The sequence below is a fragment of the Phalacrocorax carbo genome, chromosome 5 (genome assembly GCF_963921805.1).
Source record: "Phalacrocorax carbo chromosome 5, bPhaCar2.1, whole genome shotgun sequence".
Taxonomy (NCBI): domain Eukaryota; kingdom Metazoa; phylum Chordata; class Aves; order Suliformes; family Phalacrocoracidae; genus Phalacrocorax; species Phalacrocorax carbo.
In genome coordinates this window covers 17,310,892-17,330,314 of record NC_087517.1, presented here as the reverse complement: position 1 = coordinate 17,330,314, position 19,423 = coordinate 17,310,892, and the positions used below count along the sequence as shown (strand labels likewise).

At 50.2% G+C, this 19,423-nt stretch overlaps 1 protein-coding gene across 1 annotated transcript in view; it reads right to left on the bottom strand.

Moving 5' to 3' along the window:
- Window positions 1-2,549: 2,549 nt before the first annotated feature.
- IGFBP2 (insulin like growth factor binding protein 2) overlaps window positions 2,550-19,423 on the bottom strand; it is a 64,110-nt gene continuing 47,236 nt past the window's right edge. Inside the window, exons 2-4 of the mRNA XM_064451309.1 lie at window positions 7,772-7,995; window positions 6,151-6,291; window positions 2,550-4,016 (exon numbers count right to left, since the gene is read on the bottom strand). Of these exons, the coding sequence (XP_064307379.1) occupies window positions 3,849-4,016; window positions 6,151-6,291; window positions 7,772-7,995 (533 nt within the window). The 3' untranslated portion in view covers window positions 2,550-3,848. The remainder of the gene's footprint in view (window positions 4,017-6,150; window positions 6,292-7,771; window positions 7,996-19,423) is intronic.

Below are 19,423 nucleotides of genomic sequence, written 5' to 3'. Positions count from 1 at the left end.
CAGCCCTTGAACCACAGTGTGGCCCCAGGCATGGCTGGGCTCTGGGCTCGGGCACATCTGCCACCCCCAGCCCTCCCTGGGCAGCGGCTGGCTTGGAACCTTTTCGTGCCCCACAGTGTTACTGGCATATCCCCCACGGCATCTCCTGAGCTGCCTTCAGCTCCCTCCAGGGGACAAAACAGGATGGTATTAGATGTTAATTTTGCTTGTTTTCCCATGTTCTCCAGCTTACATCCCCCCGCCCCATCCTGGCTGTCCCCCACCTCCCATGCAGTCCCATATACTCACTGCCTCCTGTCCCCCTACATTTTCCTCGTGCTCTCCACCACTGCCCAGCCCCTCAGCATGCATCTATCCCACTCAACATCCTGGCATGGGGTGGGAAAAAACAGATGGGGAAGCAGCCCCGTGGTTTTTGCCTTCGTTTGAGGAGGCCAAAGGGAAACTGCAGTCACCTGGCTGCTGGCAGTCAGGGGTCACACAGGGGCTCTCCCTCAAGGCTGCAATTTTAACTGAATGCATATGGGTTGGTTTGTTTTTTTTTTTTAATTATTGTTCTTTGTCTCCCCATGGTGCCCCAGGCACTGAGCATGCTGCCATGCTCCCATAGGCAGCACTCTTCACCCTGGGAGAAGGTGCAGGATCTTCGAAGACTTGTCTCCATGGCCCTGTGAGTGGAGCACCTCAGCCAAGCCCCGACCCCACACGCAGCCCAGGCCTCCCTGCACCTTCCCAGCAGCCCATTATGGGCAAAGACTTCACACAGAAACACTAAAGCTGGATTTTTGGCTGGCTCAAATTTAGCTCTCCTTGAGCAAAGGAGCCCTTGGAAAACCATGGAGACTTTATCCATGCAGCACCCTGCTCAGCTGAGGAAAACTTTGCATGGGGTTCAGAGGAGGCCAAAACCATAGTGAGATGCTTAAAGGCACCTGGATGATTCATTGAGAACAGGTCCGTCTGCTGGCTAATTAAGAGCACACTTAGATGCCACTGCCAACTCAGGATGCCCCTGAAATACCAAGGTTAGAAAGCTGGAAAGAGCAGAGCTCCCTTCTCCTTATAGCCTTTGCCCAAGCATCTGCCAAAGTCCCCGTGGTCCCTGCACTGGGTAAGAGGGACCTTCCCTTGCAAAGCTGCTCCCCGCTCAAGGAGCAGGAAACCACTGCTCTTACGCAGCCTCTCAGCTGCTCAAGGGGCTCCACAAGCATCATACCAGAGAGGGCACTCATGTTGCCCTCCTCTCCTCCCACCAAAGCAGGACACAACCACACTTTTCCACCAAATAGAGCTGCCGTCAGGCAGGGAGGTGGTGTCCACACACATGCTGGCCAGACACCAACTTGAGAAGACTCGAGGGCATGGTTGCATTTTGCAGTCTCACAAGGTACCACATGTGGAACAAGAACATAGCAGGCCAGCGGATGAGCGACACCAGTTCTTCTTTGCTCATCCAACTGGGACCAGTAACAATAAAAGGCCCAACTCCCATTGCCACTTGTCTGGCCCACTGTTTAAACATTTCCAGGACAAAAGCTGAACAGGCCCAAATGTGCATGTGATGTATCAGGAAACATGTCCTGCGAGCAGAGGAGAGTGGGGAGGGGGAATATGACAGTTTTCTGGCATCCCATTTAATTTATTCCAACTTTATGCAGCTCAGCTTTTCCAAAAGAGAGAAGTGCAGGAGAAAACTTCCTGATTCCTAAACAAAAAATATAAACTGCACATGAGAGCCAGCACGTGCAAAGTTTACATGAAAAACCAGAACACCCTCAGATGTTAGAAAGCAGGTAGCATTTTTATAGTTACTTGGCTTCACATGCAGGTGTTTCCATTCTCTCTCATGCACTCTCACTCCCTCTCATAACACATCCATGTGCACACACTTCCACCCCTGACTTTCCAAAGGGGGTTCTTTCCCTGTCTCCTCCACTGTCATATCCAAAACCCTGCAAAGTTGTGAGGGGCTTGATTTGCAGAGACCACCTGTGCCCTTTGCACTCAGGATCTGAAATGTGGGGCCAAGAAGCAGAGAAAAAGCAACAAACCCCAGCGCTCCCCCTCCTCCAGAGCCTGTTGGGCTTTTTGCTTTTCCTTATACAGATCAAAGTCCCCAGATGAGGGGGTACCAGCAGTGGTGGCCCCAATGTGGTGTTTCTCAAGCACCATTTGGTGTTGCGGTGGTGTGCCAGCAGTTACCAGGGGCTGGTCCCACTCCTACAGGCCGCCGTCAGGCAGGTTTGCTGCCTGGCACACGCAGTGCAGGCACAGGGTGCTCCCAGCCGGACCCTACGCTTGCCAGGGAACCTCTTTCCTCCACCCGCTTCAATATAACCTTGTGGAGGACCTGGGAGCGGGAGTCTATTTCCTACTCAGAAGCCTTTGGCAAAAATTGGGAGATGCTTTATTTCCCCCGGCCCCTGCCCTTTATTTCATTTTAGGAAAGCCCGAGACTTTTACTGTAAGGAGAGGATTTTTGCAGTTGCTCTGCAAATCGTATCCATATTAAAAAAAGAAAAAGGAAGAAAATAATAAAACCTCCTTGCTTAGGCGACAGGGAAGTTATTTATTCTCAGCGTTGGTGTGTTCTGTACAGAAAGAAATCAACAGGTGAAATAACAGCAGAGACACATCTCTCCTCGGAGCAGCATGTCCAGCGCAAAACCTCTCAGAGCACCTGGAATCACTCGGATTTAATCTATACAAATGTGTGTGTGGGCAGAGGGGTGCTTGTGTGTCAGGGCCTTTACAAAGCAAGATATATACTGTAATTTACTTACAAAAAAAAAAAAAAAAAAAGAAAAAGTGTGTGCTGAATAGCAGATGCTCACTCCAGTCCCAAGCAAAAATGGAGGGACAAGAGCAGCTGCTTGGGAGTGCAGGTTTTAGATGGGGTTTTTTCCTATCTAGAAACAATGAAAGAATGAATGAGAGAGCGAGAGACTCCCTGGCTTGTTATCCTAAATCTACACAGGCATCCTTCGACCAAGCCCCAGCAAGTTCACTTTACCTCCCTCAGCATAAGTTGATCCTAAGAAATACTGGGCAATAGCCCTTCAAACCCCCTGGAAAACCAAGCATTTAGCTCCACCGTCACTCAAAGGCCCCATCCTCCTAGACCAGTGGCTGGAGCCAAGTCCCTGCAGGGCTGGCTGTGCCCCAGCACCAGGAAGGGAAGCACCCAGGGGTGTTTTGGGGCAGGCTGTCTCATTCTTAGCCCTTTCCCTCACTGATGCCTCCTTGGGGGATGCATCCAACCACGCCAGCAGAGAAGCCAGGGGCTTTCCTCCTTCCCTCCCTCCCACACCACATCCTATGCCAGGACTGAAGGCCAGGCTAGGGCACAGGGGACCGGCAGGACACAAGAGGCAGGCGACACAGTATTTACAGTCTTTGGTCTCGGGGAAGGGAGGGAAAGAGGGGGAAAGGGTGGGCTTTTTTCCTTTGTTTTTTTTTTTTTGTCCCCCTCCTGCCCTTGGTGAGGAGTTTTGCCCCCTGGGAGGTGTTGTGGAGCACACGGCGCTCCGTGTTGGAGGGTGCGGGAAGATGCCGCAAAGCAGCAGGGAGGCAGGGCCGCAGGGTGAGGAGCAAAAAAGACCTGTTCTCTGGCTTACATTGGGTGAAAGACTATAGGAAAGCAGTCCCTTCTCCTTGCAACCCCCCCCACCGCCCTTCCCCTCCCGTCATCCCTCCCATCCCCAGGAGCCGGGCAGCAGGGGAAGGAGGGCAGCACACAGGACCCAACCCCAGTCTCTTCCAGAGCCTAAAGAGACATGCTGAAACCCATGTAAAATCCAACACCGGGGCCACAGCGAGCTGCCTCCAGCGAGCAGGATCACGTCCGTCTACTGGCTTCGCAGGGCATGTGCTCCCCGGTCCTCCTGCTCATGGGCTGTGTAGAAGAGGTGGCATTCAGGGTCCCCGCGGATGGTAGGCGCACCCTGGATCACCTTCCCATGGATGGGGTCCACACACCAGCACTCGCCCCGCTGCCCGTTCACCGACATCTTGCACTGCATTGAGAGGAAAAGGGCAGGCATCAGAGGAGGAAATAGAGGGATAAAACCACCCCCTTCCCAGCCCTACCAGCCCAAAGCCCAAACACAAACAGAGCTGGGGTTTCTCCAGCAATTTGGCACTATGGATTTAAGCAAGATCCATGGATGCTGCACTCAGACAACCCAGGGTCTGCGCTACACCGGCATCACTCCTCCAGCAGTCCAGGCTGAGGGCTGGACCTCTTCCCCCAGGGGCTGTGCCAGGGTCCAAGAAGCCAATTTTAATGAACCACAAGGACAACTGCCCCTGAGATGCATTGCTCTGTCAATTGTGGATGAAAGCATCCATAGAGTCAAAAATCCCTGGGGGAAGAAGGATGAGACAGACTGACAGAAGAGCTGTGTAAGCTTCTCACCTGGCAAATTGGGCTAAACAAACTGAAACATGAGCGCAAGGTCCCCACAGCCAGGCACAAACATGTTTCCAAACAGGGTTTCACTCTGTCCCAGAAGGGGGACCGTCATGCTTCTGGGCCTGGACTCTGACCCCCCACCAGCCTGGTCTTGCCCTAAAGCTTATTATCCACCTCTTGCCCTGGAAGGGCTGCAGGCACTTTGAACTTGATGCTCAGCCCTCCATCCCCAGCAGATATGTCTCTGAATAGGGCATAGCAGGAGACACAGAGGTTACTCCAGCAGGCCAGCCTCTCCGTGCACTCTGTAAAGCTGAATCCAAGCCATTTTCTGCAGCTGGACTGAGGTCAAAATGCAGCCTTGTTCATGGGAATAAAAAGCACAAAAAGAGAGGAAGAAAAAGCCTCCCCAGCAGAAGAGCACACCCAAGCACCCTCCACCTGAGCACAGGCCACAGGAGGTGGGAGCAACTGGGAATGCTTTTGTCAGCCTCTGCTTTCTAGCAAACAAAAAGGAGGTGATGCTCAGCTCTGGAAACCCAGATGGAGGGAAATGGGTATCACTTCACATTTACCTTGTTTGCCCTTAACCAAGGAAGGGTTTGGGGGGAGAAGGGAAAGCAATTTTTGTCCCCTCTCTTTTGCTGAGCAGTAACCAGTGTGTAACCCATGTGCATCCTTCAGTGCAGGCTGACTTGTTTCCCAGGCACAAGGAGCAGCAGAGAATCTCTTTTTGCAGCACACACTGCATCGCTGCATTGCCTAGGCTCGTTTCCCAGGCATGGCTCCTTACAGGGAATTTGACAGCTCTGCTCCATGGAGCCCCCTTCCAAGTGTGCTCGTGCTGGGGGATCCAGCCAGCCCATGGGGCTCTTCAGGGGGAGGCGGAGGGTGAGGGTCCAGGCAGGTTTTCTGGGGTCCCCTCCAAAGGCTCAGTTACACATAGCTCTAAGGGGTGCTTGTATCCAGGTACTCTTCACTTGTGGCTGTCAGTCAACCCTGGACAAGCTGGTGTTTTGCTACCCAAGAAGTTTTTCCTGGCATTTTTTTCCTCATGCCTCAGCTGCTGACACCTGCTGGTTTTGCATGAATGAAGCCAAGAAGTCAAAATTTAGACACACATTAAGTCATTTGAGTAATTTTGGGCCCTGTAAATACTTTCAGAAGGATGCTGCCCCGAACTTCCACCCTCATCTGGAAGGAATCCCTCCTGGAGCTGTGGGACCAGCCTTAATTTGTGGAGGAAAACCAGTAAAGTGTGCTAGAACCTTCCTGACCCCAGGAGAATTGCTTTCTGCTTTGTCTGCAGGACTGGCCAGCATTCAGCCCCTCTCTGCTTTTCCTCTGTAGCGGGGCCCAACCAGGACAAGACTTGGCTCAAAGTATGTGAAAACAGACCTGGACACATAAGCAGCCCTCACAGGGAAGAAGGAGCTCTGAACTAAACAGATGCTCCATCTCTGGGCTGCCCGCAGGCAAGCATGGATGTGGGTCTCATCTCCTCTTTCTAGCCCGTGGCTGCAGATGCACCTGGGTATTACTAACCTGTCCATGCCAGGTTTTGCCAGGTAAATGCAAGGTTTGCTATTTACCCCACACTTTGCACCATGTGCATGACATCAGCCCAGCCATGAGCTATGTGTGACCCCAAGACTGCACACAGGGGGATGCATGTTAAGCTGAGGTCTGCCACTGAGAGTGCGACCAGCCCTGGGGCTCTGGGTCTCCCCACTTACCTGTTTGAGATTGTACAAGCCATGCTTGTCACAGTTGGGGATGTGGAGGGAGTAGAGGTGCTCCAGGGGACCTCGCTCATCCGGCAGCCGCATAGTGGAGATGCGTTCCAGGACCTGATCCAGCTCCTGCTGACAAGGGGTCTGAAAAGAGACCAGAAAGCAGAAAACAAAAGCAAAAAAGTCAGGGCAATGGGACTATTCAATGTTTACACTTTAGACAACAGAAACACCAGTAGGGATGAACACCTGTGTGCATCTCCTCGTGACACGGGTTTGCCACTGGGTCCGCTGCAGACTTCACCTGCAGGCACCCAAAATCGGTGCTGCACATCTGCATATGCCAATGTGCGGAGATCCACACAGGGAGACATACACATCTCTCCCATGTGCCATTTGCCTTACATAGGCAAGAGCCAACATGACACCAGGTCACAGGCCATAGAGGCACAGAGAAGGAAAAGCCTTAGAGATGCTCCCATGGGTCCCACTGAAGGTGACAAGTGATGTGAAGCAGGACTAATCCTGACCGGCCAGGAGGGTTTCCATGAGCATGGCCTATATCCCACACCTGTGATGCAGTTTTGGGCCAGAAGTGCAACTCAAAGCATGTGAGACCCCATGTGAGTGGAGGGGAAGCCCCGGGAATGAGAGCACCCAGCAAAGCCAGCCTCTGGAGGCATTCCTCTTGCTCCACAGCAGCGCCAAGCCAGTGCTTCCAGCCAAGGTACCCTGGTTGAATTATGCCTGATGTGAGCCAGAGTGAGTCCACACTTCTCTGCTTTTGCAGTTGCTGATTTTTTTTTTCTGAAGGAGCAGCAGTGTGGGAGCTCTCCAAGTTGATGGTGCGTGCACCTTATTTTGAACCTCTGCTTTGCTTGGTCCTTGGAGGAGATGAGGGCTCTCTTTTAAAGCCCCTTTCTGTCCCTGCACTCCCCAGATACAAATACCCTATATGTTTATAGAAAGATGTATTAGGAACCTTTTGGAGTGCCTTTCCACCCCCATCCTATCTAGTTGCCTTGACCAAGCTGCCCACTAGAGGGAAACCACGGCCAAGGACTGGAGGGCAGAGAGACAGGGACAGAGAAGAAGAGGACAAGGAGAACTCCAAGCTCTCTCCCTGCTATGTGACAGCCCCACAGCCCATTCTCGGGGGCTCTGGGCCCCCCACTCCCAATCTGGACTGGGGCTGCCCTGCAGCAGGCAGACACCCTCCCACCTCCCAAATCCCTTTGGGCCACCCCTAGCATTTGCCTGGGGAGAAAGTGTGAGAAAGCTGGTCTGCAGCTGGTCTGCAGGCAAAGGGCATGCTCACACCCTGCAGAGGTAGGTGTTGAGCCAGCAGGCTCTGCTGTCAGGAGGTGAAGCTGCAATGAAAATACCACCTCCTTGCCAGCACTTCAAAGTTCATGAGATGGTGTGTTCGGCCCCAGCTTCAGGCCAAAACAAATGTTTGCTTTTCCTTTTTTTCCTCTTCCTCTCTCCCCCTTTTTTTCTTTCTCTTTATTTTTTTTCTTTTTAAGACAGTTTGTTGCAGCTGTCACGAAGGCTCTTGCATTCAGCATTCCCCAGTGACCCCACAGCAGCCTCCATTAGCTCCCCATACCCCCTGCCCTCTCACCCTGCCTGTCGACAGTCGCGACTTCTTCGAGTCCTCGTGGTTGTGATGGGGCTTGCCGACTTTGCCCATCTGCCGCTGCTGCTCATTCACCTTCTCCCTCATAACTGCCAGCTCCTTCATGCCTGTCTTCATGGGCTTCCTCCCACCGGCTCCGCTCAGGATCCCCGTGGTGCCGTCCACGTGGTTCTCAGCAAGGATGCTCTCGGACCGGTCATCGCCATTATCTGCAGGAGACAGGGCAGACAAGGAAGACAAGGAAAGGGTCAAGCTCAGCCAGGCACTCTCTCACGTGTTCATCCTGTCCTGGATCGCTTTCAAGCATGGCCGGTTACCAAGCCATAAAATCTTTGCATGCAAAAATTTTAAATTGCATTAGCCCTTTCATCTGGAAGGTGAGAATAGATCCTTTCATTCTGGAGTTATTACCACACTAAAAGACAGTTTAGAGAGCAGGGGAAATCGCTGCTGGAGAAGTTCTTTCTGGTTTTCCTTTGACCTTCTAAATTACTTCCCGAAGAATGTAATTTTCCCATCAGAAGTCCAGTTAGGTTAGGGATGCCAAGTACTTCAGCTCCAAAACTTAAAACCACAGTGATTAGTAACAATACCTTGGGTCCATCTATCATCCCCCAGAGTATCTCCAGGAATACTTCCTCAATATTAATGTGCTAAAATAAATTCTCAGGCCTGCTTTCAAACATACCTTGCCTCTGTTTTACGGCCACTCTAATTTCCCTTGGAGATCCTGCCATTTCAAGTGATCATCCTTGCCGTATTCTCTTTCACATCACTTGTCATACAGTGCATTACTCATTTAGCTTCTCCTACTTCTGCATTTGGCCACTTCTGCTAACCGTGGAGCAGCCCTATGTGTCCTGGGCCCAACTCTGCCACTGCTGCAAGCCGCAAGACCCCCAGCTAATTCAGCCATTTCAAAATCAGTTAACAGAAATCTGGGGATAAACACTCAACTTTTTCCACCTCCTCCAACTCTCTGCTTTGTGGATTTTCCCAGATCACTGCATGCTGTTTCTGAGAGCAATCCTTGCCAGAGTAGGGCACAATGGTCACAACGCTGCAGACACCAGTCCCTTTGGACTTTGTGGTGGCAACAAAGACAGATCTCAATTCCTCCTGCTTGCTCCAGAAGCCTAGAAGGTGACAGCTAACCCCTCTTTGGTGCCTGATTTGATCTGGTTGAGCAAGCATATCTAACTCTGTAGCTGGATCTAACATTGAAGAAGCCCCACTTTAAGCAGGGGCTTGGACCAAGACCTCCAGAGCTCCTTTCCAGCCCAAATTATGATTCAACCCATGCGTGCACATCACCTCTCACCGCAATAACCCAGGCTAAGCATGTCTCTGTACATGTCTCCGTATATAGGAGCTCCACAGGTCCCACACCAGCAAAAGACCAGGCCATTCTGGTCCTACAGTGGTGACAAACACAACGTGTCTTTTAGCGTACACCAAGTAGAAACTGTAGCACCCAGCCTCCCAACATCAGCATTCTCTCCAGCACCTCTGATTTCAGCTTTCCAGCACTCTGGAACTCAGGCACTTACATAGAAGTAAAGAAATCACATCAAATTGTGCACGACGGAGGGCAAGCAATGCTTTAGCTCATGTAACAATGCTTAATTTATGGATCTCTCCTGCTTCTTGGAAGACCAAGCATGCAGAGCATTTACAGATTTTAATTTTTTTTTTTTTTTTCAGAAGCTGCATTGTGATGTTTTGTCAGGGCACAGCTCTACTGTCATGACAGACAGTGAAAAATCATAACAGCAAGTGTTTTATTTCTGCCACAGCTTTCCAAGCTCTGTTCAAGTGTTACAATCCCAGGCATACACTGGGGAAACTGCAAGAAGAGTTTTGTATGAACTTACTCAGCAAACGTGTGGCTGCCTGCAGACTGATGGCAAGAGAATGGCCCAAGTGGGCTGCATCAAAGAGCCACCCCAGCCCAGCATGCCATCCACAAGAGACCATCAGCAGCTGCTTGGGGACACACATCAGAAGGACCATTCCCAATCTGTGCTGCAGATCAGCAGTAAAAGCACTTTCATGGCTGAAGACTGCATCTGACCCACAGGACTTAAAAGCCACCAACAGGCCCATCCATCCCTCAATGGATTTGTCCAATATCCTTTTGAACTTCCTCACCATTTTGGCCTCAGATCTCCCAATACGGGGAGCGTCCCACTTCCCAGAAATACTAAACATGTTTGGTCTGCAGGTTTTTAGCTGCTTAGGTAGCAACTGAAAAGCAAACATGAGGCAAAACCAATCTGGCAAAGTCCATGACTTTCCTCAATACAGGCTCCAGATGAGAACTGGGACCAGGTTTGATAGCCAGATGCACGAGCTCAAAGTCTGGGCTGCTGCCTGGCAATTGCCATCTGGCCATCATCCTAGGAACCGGACAAGGAATATTTTGAGCAGGAATCTTCTGTTTATACACCAGTCTCCCCGTTAATTAGAAACACATAGTGAGAAGAGAGAAGGCCATGAGGCCGCCCTTCAGACAGGATCAAATGAAAAAGCACCATACAAGAGACTGGCAAGGCTGGCCAGGCTCTGATCCTCAATGAGCTGCTTAGGAGGGTTTTAGCCTTCTGACATCTTTTGCGCTCCTCTCCTTGGTGTCCCACCAAGCTGTCAACAAGAGCAGAAGAATGAACACAGCAGCAGGGCAGCATCTCCGACACGTTGCAGTCCCCTGCTTCATTCAGAAAACCAATGGCACAAGCTGACGGAAAAGCAGCAAACTGGAAGCAGTGCCTTCCCTCATCGATTCTCGCTCCTTCCTGCCTCCAACTAAAATATATAGACATCTGCCCAAATAAGCACTGTGCTAGTAAGTGAAGGCGAGCTGGTAAGCCTCTTGTCGGCTGATTCATTCACAAAACCTGCTTCTGATAATATTTTCACTCATTTTTCTCACTTTCCAATGCTAACAAATATCAGCCCAAAGAAAACCACTGATGGGAGAAGAGTGTGCAAGCCCATGTGCATGAACACACCCAGGGACAGCAGAGGTTGGTCTTGGCTTCCCCGGCACCATCACAGGAGCAGAGACCAGGAAGGTCTAGCTGCTATCGACTGACTGCAAGCTCTCCTCTCCAAGGCCAAGCCAGCCATGGTGAGCGATACCTTTGCCCTGCTGCCAAGCTGGACTGATCCACCTGGGGCTGACACCAGAGCCCCATCACAGCTTTTCCCTCTCCCAAATCTGGTGCTGCTCTTAGGGGGAGCTCTCCTGACCTGGGGCTTGCAGGGATGGCTCAATCGCTGGGGAAGGGAGATGGGACAGAAGAGGTTGCCCCCACATGCAAAGCACCGGTGTTTCCTTCACAGATGAGCTGCATACACGGGAGAAGGCTGAGCATCAGGTGTGATAAAACACATTTCAGAAAGCAAATGGGTCAGGTAGCAATGACAAGAGTGGAGACATCAAGCCTGGGAAAACACAGAGCATGCCAAAAGCCAAACAATGCCTTTTACAGCCAGATAATGCTTTTTAACACTGCCCAGAAGAAGCAAGTTATGCATGCTTGCTTATGACTATCCCTGAAAAAACTTAAGCCACCCATCAACCCTACCAGCATGGGATGGGCAGGTATGCAACTGCCTCAGATATACAACCCTAATCTGTTTGTCATCCTGGCAAACGCCCTTTTGCTGACCAATTTCAATTCACACTAAATATATCTGTGAATGGAGTGGTGCCAAAATCCAAAACAATTAAGTTTTATAGTTCTTCCATTTTCCTATGGCATGTGGAAAACATCTCCTGTGCTATTTTGGATCAAAAGGTAGAGCACTTCATGCAGGGTGGGACAAGTGTGGCAGGAATCAAGGCAGATAGCTGAAGTTCTCCTGAACACTGATGTGGGGCCCATGAAACACCTCTCTCCATGCCAAGAAAATGATTTCTTTATGGCCTTTTTCAAGGAAAATTCCCATTGGCTTCAATGGGGCGAGGACTTGGCTGAGGTGAAAGACTGTTCAAATGGCCATCAGCTAACATCTGTAGAGCTGCACAGTCTTGCCAACATTTTCAAAAGCGGCTACCAATTTCCAGTGCTGAAACTTTCGGGAATCTGGTTTGACACCTCTAGGTACCTCTGTTTAGATGGCTGAGAAAGAGGGGCTTAAAAACCATCTGCCAGTTCCAGAGCTACAGGAAAAAAGCACCACACAAAAAAAGGCAGCTGCCTGAAGTTAAAAATACATCTTTATCCCTTTGAAGAGCCCCAAAGCATATCTGGGCTGCAGGACGAGATCAAGCCAGTAGCACTCACTTAGCATGAGAGGGGCAGCCTGTATCACGGGGATCACGTACCATGCCAAGGACAGCAACCGTCCTCTCCAGTGCTGCTCTCTCTGCACTTGCTTTCCTTCATCAACAGCTTGCCCGAAGGGTTTCACATGTATTTGCTTATCTGCCTGGGGTGTTTGCACAGCATTTAAGTACTGATTAAGGTCCCAGACCCACAGAAAGTTTCACCCAAGTGGCCTTCAACAACCTGACTTCAGTCCTGCTAGACTCGGGTCCCAGCTGTGTCCTGGGCTGGATGGGGCTTAGATTTCCCTCCTGCAGCAATCACAGCCTCTGTCGGCCAGTACTTTCCCTCTGAAGACATCAAAGCACTTTTCAGTTCATTAATTACCCTAGAGAGAGGTGTTCATCCTGGGTTGCATAGGGTGAAAAACAAAGGCAAGGAAAAATTTGAAAGCATTGCCCAAAGCCATGCAGGGAATCAATGAGCGAACCCAGGAGCCTGTGCTCCTGTCCTGGCACCACACCATGCACAGGAGCGAGAGCACCTGGGACTGCGGGAATGCAGGATCCAGAGACTGATTTTTTTTCACCCTGAGCAGTGTTCTCTGTCTCATCTAGCTGCCCCCCCAACACTTTTATATTCTTGTGGCCACGAGTTCTACCATTTCAGGATAATTTAAGTGCCTGTTCTGCGTTTTGCTTGCCACTTTTTATTTTAAGGAGCAGACCTGCTTGTCCTGGGCTGACAGGAATCCAGCGCTTGTCCTTCACAGCCTGAGAGCAGACAGGGCCTTTAAACCTGACCTTTAACATGCACAACAGCCATGGCTGGAGAATTACTTGCAGGAAGGTGGGGAAGGAGCCGACAAACCTCGACCACAGCCCCAGTGACCTCTGCCTCATCAGTCTGCAATGTACTTCTAGGAGAGCCCTGGGCAAAGGTTCCTGTGCAATAGCTCTGCTGTGGGTGTTGTTGACCTGGAGCTTGGATACCTCAGAAAACGTTTGCCAGCAGGGATTATACCGGCGTTGCAATTTCCTCACAGCAGGAGCTGCCAAGAACAAAGTCCCCCCCAGGCCCTCTGGCCCATCCTACACCAAAAAGGACCCAAGGTTTGCTGATTACCGCTGCCAAACTGCAAAGCACTGAGCCACAGCACAGCATCCGTCAGCGCTCAGCTGGCAGCAAAGGGGAAACAACGGGGGCACCGGTACATGGTCTGGCCCCAGGCATAACCAAGCCGGGCTGGATACAGCTCTCCAGAGTCAGACAAAACCAAAGCAGCTGCTCAAGTTTCACTCTTCACTTTGCACACACACAAAAAAAAGCACAACTGGGAAATGCCACAGAGGGAACACGAGCAATGGTCCATGTAGGAGAGGGGGCAATGAGAGGAGAAGGGACCCAGAAGGGATGCAGAGCAGAGAAGCTCCCCTGCCACTGGACAACTCTCACAGGGGCCAACCATGGATGCTCAGGGAAGGAGCAGAAGAAAGAACACAATTATAGAGCAATCCCTCCCCAGCTCTCCTCCTGGCAATCAATAATTCAAAAGCCAAAGGTTACATCTAGATTGGGTTTAATAGCCGTTGACAGGCCTATGTGGGGAGGCGTCATGCATGATCCCTTTCTGGATTCAACTACAGGGACCCCCCCGATACCTCCTCCTGGTCCGCTCTTCCCAGCCAGCAGCCTGTCCTGCTTAGCCTCATCCAATTCTGCACAGGCAACACACAGACATTTAAGCTCTTGGTTTGGTTGCAGAGGACACACAGCCAGCATTCCTGGGGCAGCCCAGGGGCATCCATGCCACCCAGCTTTTGGGAAGGCTGGCAGGAAGGCTGGTCTCCCAATTTCAGAACCATGGGTTCCCATGAGACAGAGATGGAGATCAGTTCAGAGCATCTCTCCATCTGCCAAGGAGCTCCTCAGGGTGGGTTCCCAGGATCCTCTGCCTGCCTGCACTCCCCAGGGTTATTTCATCATGCCAAGCGGCTCAGTAACTACGAGAGGCAATTGCACACCACAGCCAGAAAATTCCTGCATCAGTCTCCAAGAGCTTGTTTTACTTCTGTGATAAGCTGTCCAAAAAGCACTCTGAGATCCCCTGGGGCTCTGCAAACACCCTTTATTTTTGCCATGCACCTCTACCAGCAGGGAGGGCAGGACTGGGGAGGGAATGGTATGTTCTGGCCAGGGGTTGCTTAGCAAGCTCCTCTCCCTGCCCTGAGTGGCTGGCACCAAGGGGTGATCCAAGGGGCACACAGTGCCTTCCTTTGGCTCTGACATCCCACGGGAAATGCTTTATATGCTCCTCCAAAGTGCCAGGAACATTGACTCAGGGAGCGCAGCTTTCAGCAGCCTGCTTCGATCTCTTTTCTCACCCATTCCTGGTGGCTGGAGAGTACCTAGGTCCAGAGCCAGAGAAAAAACTTACCCAGTGCCTGTGCCCCATGACTTACAAACTCCTCTGGTACCCTGGACCAAGCACAGAAGTAATACTGAAATGGACCTGATGTCAGATGAGAGGAGAAGAGGGACAGAGATATCCCTTCCCCTGGGCTTTATTTCAAACAGTCTTTTTTTTTTTTTAAATCATGTTTGTAGACTGGTTTCTCAAGGATACAGGCCTTGTGCAATAACACAGCCTGTCTCTGCGTTTCTGCATGTGCATGTATTTGCATGACTGCCTGTCTCCCTATTAGTCCTCCACCCCCTCCACCACCCAATATATCTACAAACACGTCAGCAAATGCCAACTACATCTCAAACAGGAACATAATTCTCAAAAATAATAAGTTTCCACCATTTCATGGAAATGTGCAGCCAGGCTGAAGAGATAAAATAGCAGGGTTTGTTTTGTTAGCTTTCTTTCCAAACGATTCGACTGACGGGCCATGTAGCACATCACCAGCCCACTCTGTGTGGGCCGAGCGGAGCACAACCCACCACTGGGGAAGGTCTGCTCCAGTCCTCCTCCTGCCAACAGCGAGCCTGCAAGTGTTGTTTGCAACATCCTGTTCCCTCAGTTGTTTGCTGCGTGCCAAGAATGATAAGGGAAAACACTGTTCATGTCCCTCAAAAATTCAGGGGAACACTTCAAGTCCTTCATTTACCCAGCTTCCACTTGCAGTCCTGGTTTTCTTTCACCCACTTCTTTGCCCGAGCATGGGGCTGCTGAGCATCCCAACACATCCCAACAGCAGGGACTCTCTGGACTCACCCTAAAGCTGAGGAGCCAGAGGCTCTCATCTTGTGGCTGATGACAGTAGTTTTGAGCACGTGCTTAACTTCAACATGTGTAAAGGCAGCTTTCTCAGGGGAAAGGCCTTAACATGTTTGGAAGGTTTTGCTGAGTGAGGATCTCTGAGTTCCCTGCCACCATAAAAGCATTCCCCCTTGTTAGCGAACCGTATCTCAGCCCTTTCAACACACTTCTCTGATTAGCCCTCCGCAAAGCTGCAACCTTCCCAGCAGAACCAAACGAATTAACTTGAAAACACTTCCAAGCTTGAATTAATTGCACTGCATCTTCCCGATTTGACCTTGACCCCTGTCCGTAAAATCCCCAGAGTAGCTGCTACTTAGTCATTAGGGGCTTCTGCCTGAATGAAACAAGCCATTAACCTTGCCAGGCCAAGTCTCTGCTCTCCCTCCCCAGTCACTCGCATGAATCCATGTGGTCTTCGGTGCCCCAGATACCCTAAAAACTGTGTACCAACTTCTAGCATGAGCTTGGCTCCTAAATTCTCGGTTCATGTCTTACAGGTTTCACTGCTGTGTTTGAATTACCTTTATTTCCCCAGTTTGTTTTAGGAAACACAGGCTCATCTCTGACTCTGAGTCCAAGCCCATCAGTGCTTTTTGCATCCCACAGTCCAGACTATGCAAGCACAGAAGAGCTTTCCTTACTGCAGCCTCCATAAGGGTGCCTGCATGTTAATTATTATCTAGATGATCTCTGTTTGGCGTTGGGATGCTGCACTTCTCTTTCCTGCCGGAGAGCCAGAGGCTGGCAGAGCTGCAGGAGCTGTGAATCTTACCAAGTGCGATTCCCAGGTATGACACTCTGTAGCCCACCAGAAAGGGCTGATGAAGGACTGATGATCTGATGGACACACAATCACAAACAAAAAACTCTTCTCCAAATTCACACTAAACATTTCTGGTCCCTCACACATTTTTGTAAAAAGTATAATATACAGGATCTGTTCAGACTCTTCTCCTATTTCAAGATGATTACCTTTCTAGGTGTAGGCAGTGACAAGCAAATACCAAGTTAGCCTAAGACAGGCTGTCAAAAATCAATTTGAAGATGCACCAAGGAAGGATGTGCTACTGGAGGAAGTGTTCACTTATGCCATTCCAGGTCTTCAAACCCATATAATGTGTCTCTTGGATAGGCTGCTTTAGCCAAATATGAGACACCTTGCTCCAAGCAGAGTAAATTTTGTGGTCTTTATCATGTGAGAAGCTAGGGGAGATAGTCTAGGGGTTGTTTCTAGCAATGCCCTCTGCCTGTTCTGGCTCCTCACGAATGGCGTAGCTCACTAGAAATATGTCCTCTGGCTCTGGAAGCCCAACTGTGCCTTTTGGTGCCTGATCATGACCCCCACTAAGATCAACGGCTAGTGGCAAAGAGGCTCTGGGCAGGGCATGACCAGAGAATCATCCTACAGCAGGGTATTTGTGCGTGCTTTCTGGGAAGGCTTCACACAGACCAGCCAAAGTCTGATCTTCCACCCTGCAGAAAGGTGGAAAAGCTTTAAAATCAGGAGGAAAAAAAATACTACAAGTAAAGCAAAAAAGACTTAAACCCCTCAAAAGGTCAGAGACTGCTCCACCCTGCCTGCGAGAGCCGTCTCTCGCCTATCTCCGGTACTGCTCCACTTCCTTCTCAGCCACATTGGCTTCTCTGGTTATTATGACTATTGCATGAAAATGGAATGAACTTCAGCCATTTGTATTACTAGTTTTTAAATAACATCTCACTTTTCCACAGTCAAATTTCCAGACAGTGGCTCAGTCCAGGGCTCCCCTTACCACCCACCCCAATCTCACTGCGCATTTCCTCAAAGTCTGCCTTTTTCAAAACACACTATTATTAAGGTAATTCCTTCCTACCTTCCCTTCAGAAACCCTGCCAGAGCCCAGTGGCAATTACCACCAGCATCACCTCAAGGTCTGCTGGACCTACTGCCCCCATGCAGCCCCCTATCCAAGTACCAGCCCTCAAAGCCAACCCTGTGACTGCCTGTTCCCCAGGAACCTGCATTCCCCAGGGACAAAGGACAAGCTCCCTACAAATAAGACCAGAGCACTGAACTGTAGGTGGAAAGAGGCAGTATGTGCTGTAATTCAGTTGTGAGTCTCTTCTGCCCACCAGCATCTCCCAGCTGCCTCCAGCACTCTTATCCTTCCCTCCTCATGGGGGCAACTACCAAGTTGCCATATCCCACATTTAAGCCCCAAGTTGAGCTGTTCAGACTGAGGCTTTTTTCTCATTTGATGTTCAAGCTAAACAACATAGCAATTGTTTCACATTATGTCAAAACACTTTGTTCATCTGTTCTTGGGGCAGTATTTCACTCAGTTTTGCAGTCACTTTGCTTAATCCTTAATCCTTGTTTTATCCTTCTCCCAGGGAGGGGCAGAGCTGAATTTGAACCCTCATGTTAGAGTACACCATGAGAAGGGACTGAACCTGGTCTTGCATGTGTATTTCTTACGCACACATACCATTTAACTTACTATGTGCATTTAGTGAAATAAGGCAACTGCCACTCTGTAGGCATGAAGTCTTTATTGATAAAACACTGCTACTGAAATAAACAGTTTTGCCAAAATTAAGACTTGGGCATTTGTCCCACTGCTGAATGACACAAACACACACACGCAGTAATGCCACGATGGGCTCGGACTCATGGACAGGCTACCAGAAGGCAGCAATTTACTGCAGATCAGCTGATCTGTAATGACTGTTTATGGCATAAAACAGCCATGCATACGCAAGTGATGCAAGTTACCTTTATGGTCCTTTAGTGACTTCCAACATCCAGAGCCTACAGCATGGCCAGATCAATGTCACTTGGCCTTCAGAAGGGGAAGTTTCTGCCCACACAGGTGGGAGGGAAGCAGTGCAAGGCAGCCTGCTGCTTCACCCTGCTGTGTCATTGCTTTGGTCTCTTGCCCTTATAGAGAAAGGGGCTAGATCTCACTTTGTTTCCAAATGACTCTGTATTTTGGGCCACCCATGAAGTTGCCCCAGCTCCAACGTCAGGAGTATGCAGACTCCCACTGAGCAAAAGGCAGGAAGAGAGAGTCATAAAACTGTGGTAGAGGAAGGAAGAAAAGAAAGGGGAAGATCAGTCAGCTGCATTCCCAAGGAGGAGGGAGGCATTGCAAAGCTTAAAAAAACCAGACCACCACAAAACAGAGTGGTGGAGACAGATGTGATAAGCCAGCTGAACCACTGGAAGAGAAGTTTGGGTGTGCAATGGTCAGCTCTCCACTCAAACAGCTCCAGAAACCATTTTATGTACAGCACCAATGCCCTGGTGCGTTTGCTGTGCACCTGATTTACACAGCACTCCTTTTCCTCGTGGGAGCATCTGGCTACCACCTAAAGGCTTGGAAGATACCCAAGCTTGTGGTAAAGAGCCCTTTAAAGGGGAGAGCTGCTGTTATGTGGTGGTGGGGTGGTTCCCAAGTTAGAGAAAACCACCCTTGCCTGTGCTAACAAGCCAACTAGTTAAAACAGTGAGCTTCTGCAAGAAAACACCTGGCTTTAAGAAGGACTGATGTTTCCATGGAGTTCATCCCAAAACACTGGACACCTTCAGCTGGTTTGTGGCATACTGGTGTTTAAGTCCTCCTCCAAACCAGCCCTGCACACTGTCTAAGCCTGGCCCAGATGAGCCTCCCCAGCTAAAACTCAGCCAGCTGCTCTACAGCAAGTATCGCTCACCCCATATGTTGCAGGTGTTGTACAGCATGTGAATAACAGGTTTTACCTGGCCTTTATCCATCTTCTTACAGCTGAAAGCATCTCACAGCTTTCTGCTGCATTTTTGAACCCCCAAATTTGCAAAACAAAATGTGGCAGTCATTTAAGGGCATATAACCCCCCAGGCATAGGGTCTGGGGAAGGAGCACATCAAGAGGGTCACCGCAACCTCCCAGGAGCACTAAGGTGGGAGGCTGTCGTTAGATAAATTGCCCTGGAGTGCTATAATTAACCCACCCTCACTGCTCTCAGACAGACCACTGCAACTGAAAAGAGCCATCTCCATAACTGCAGCTGTCCCAGAGGCAAGGGGGCAGGAGAGGAGGAGACAACGGGAAACATCAGCCCCGAGCACCC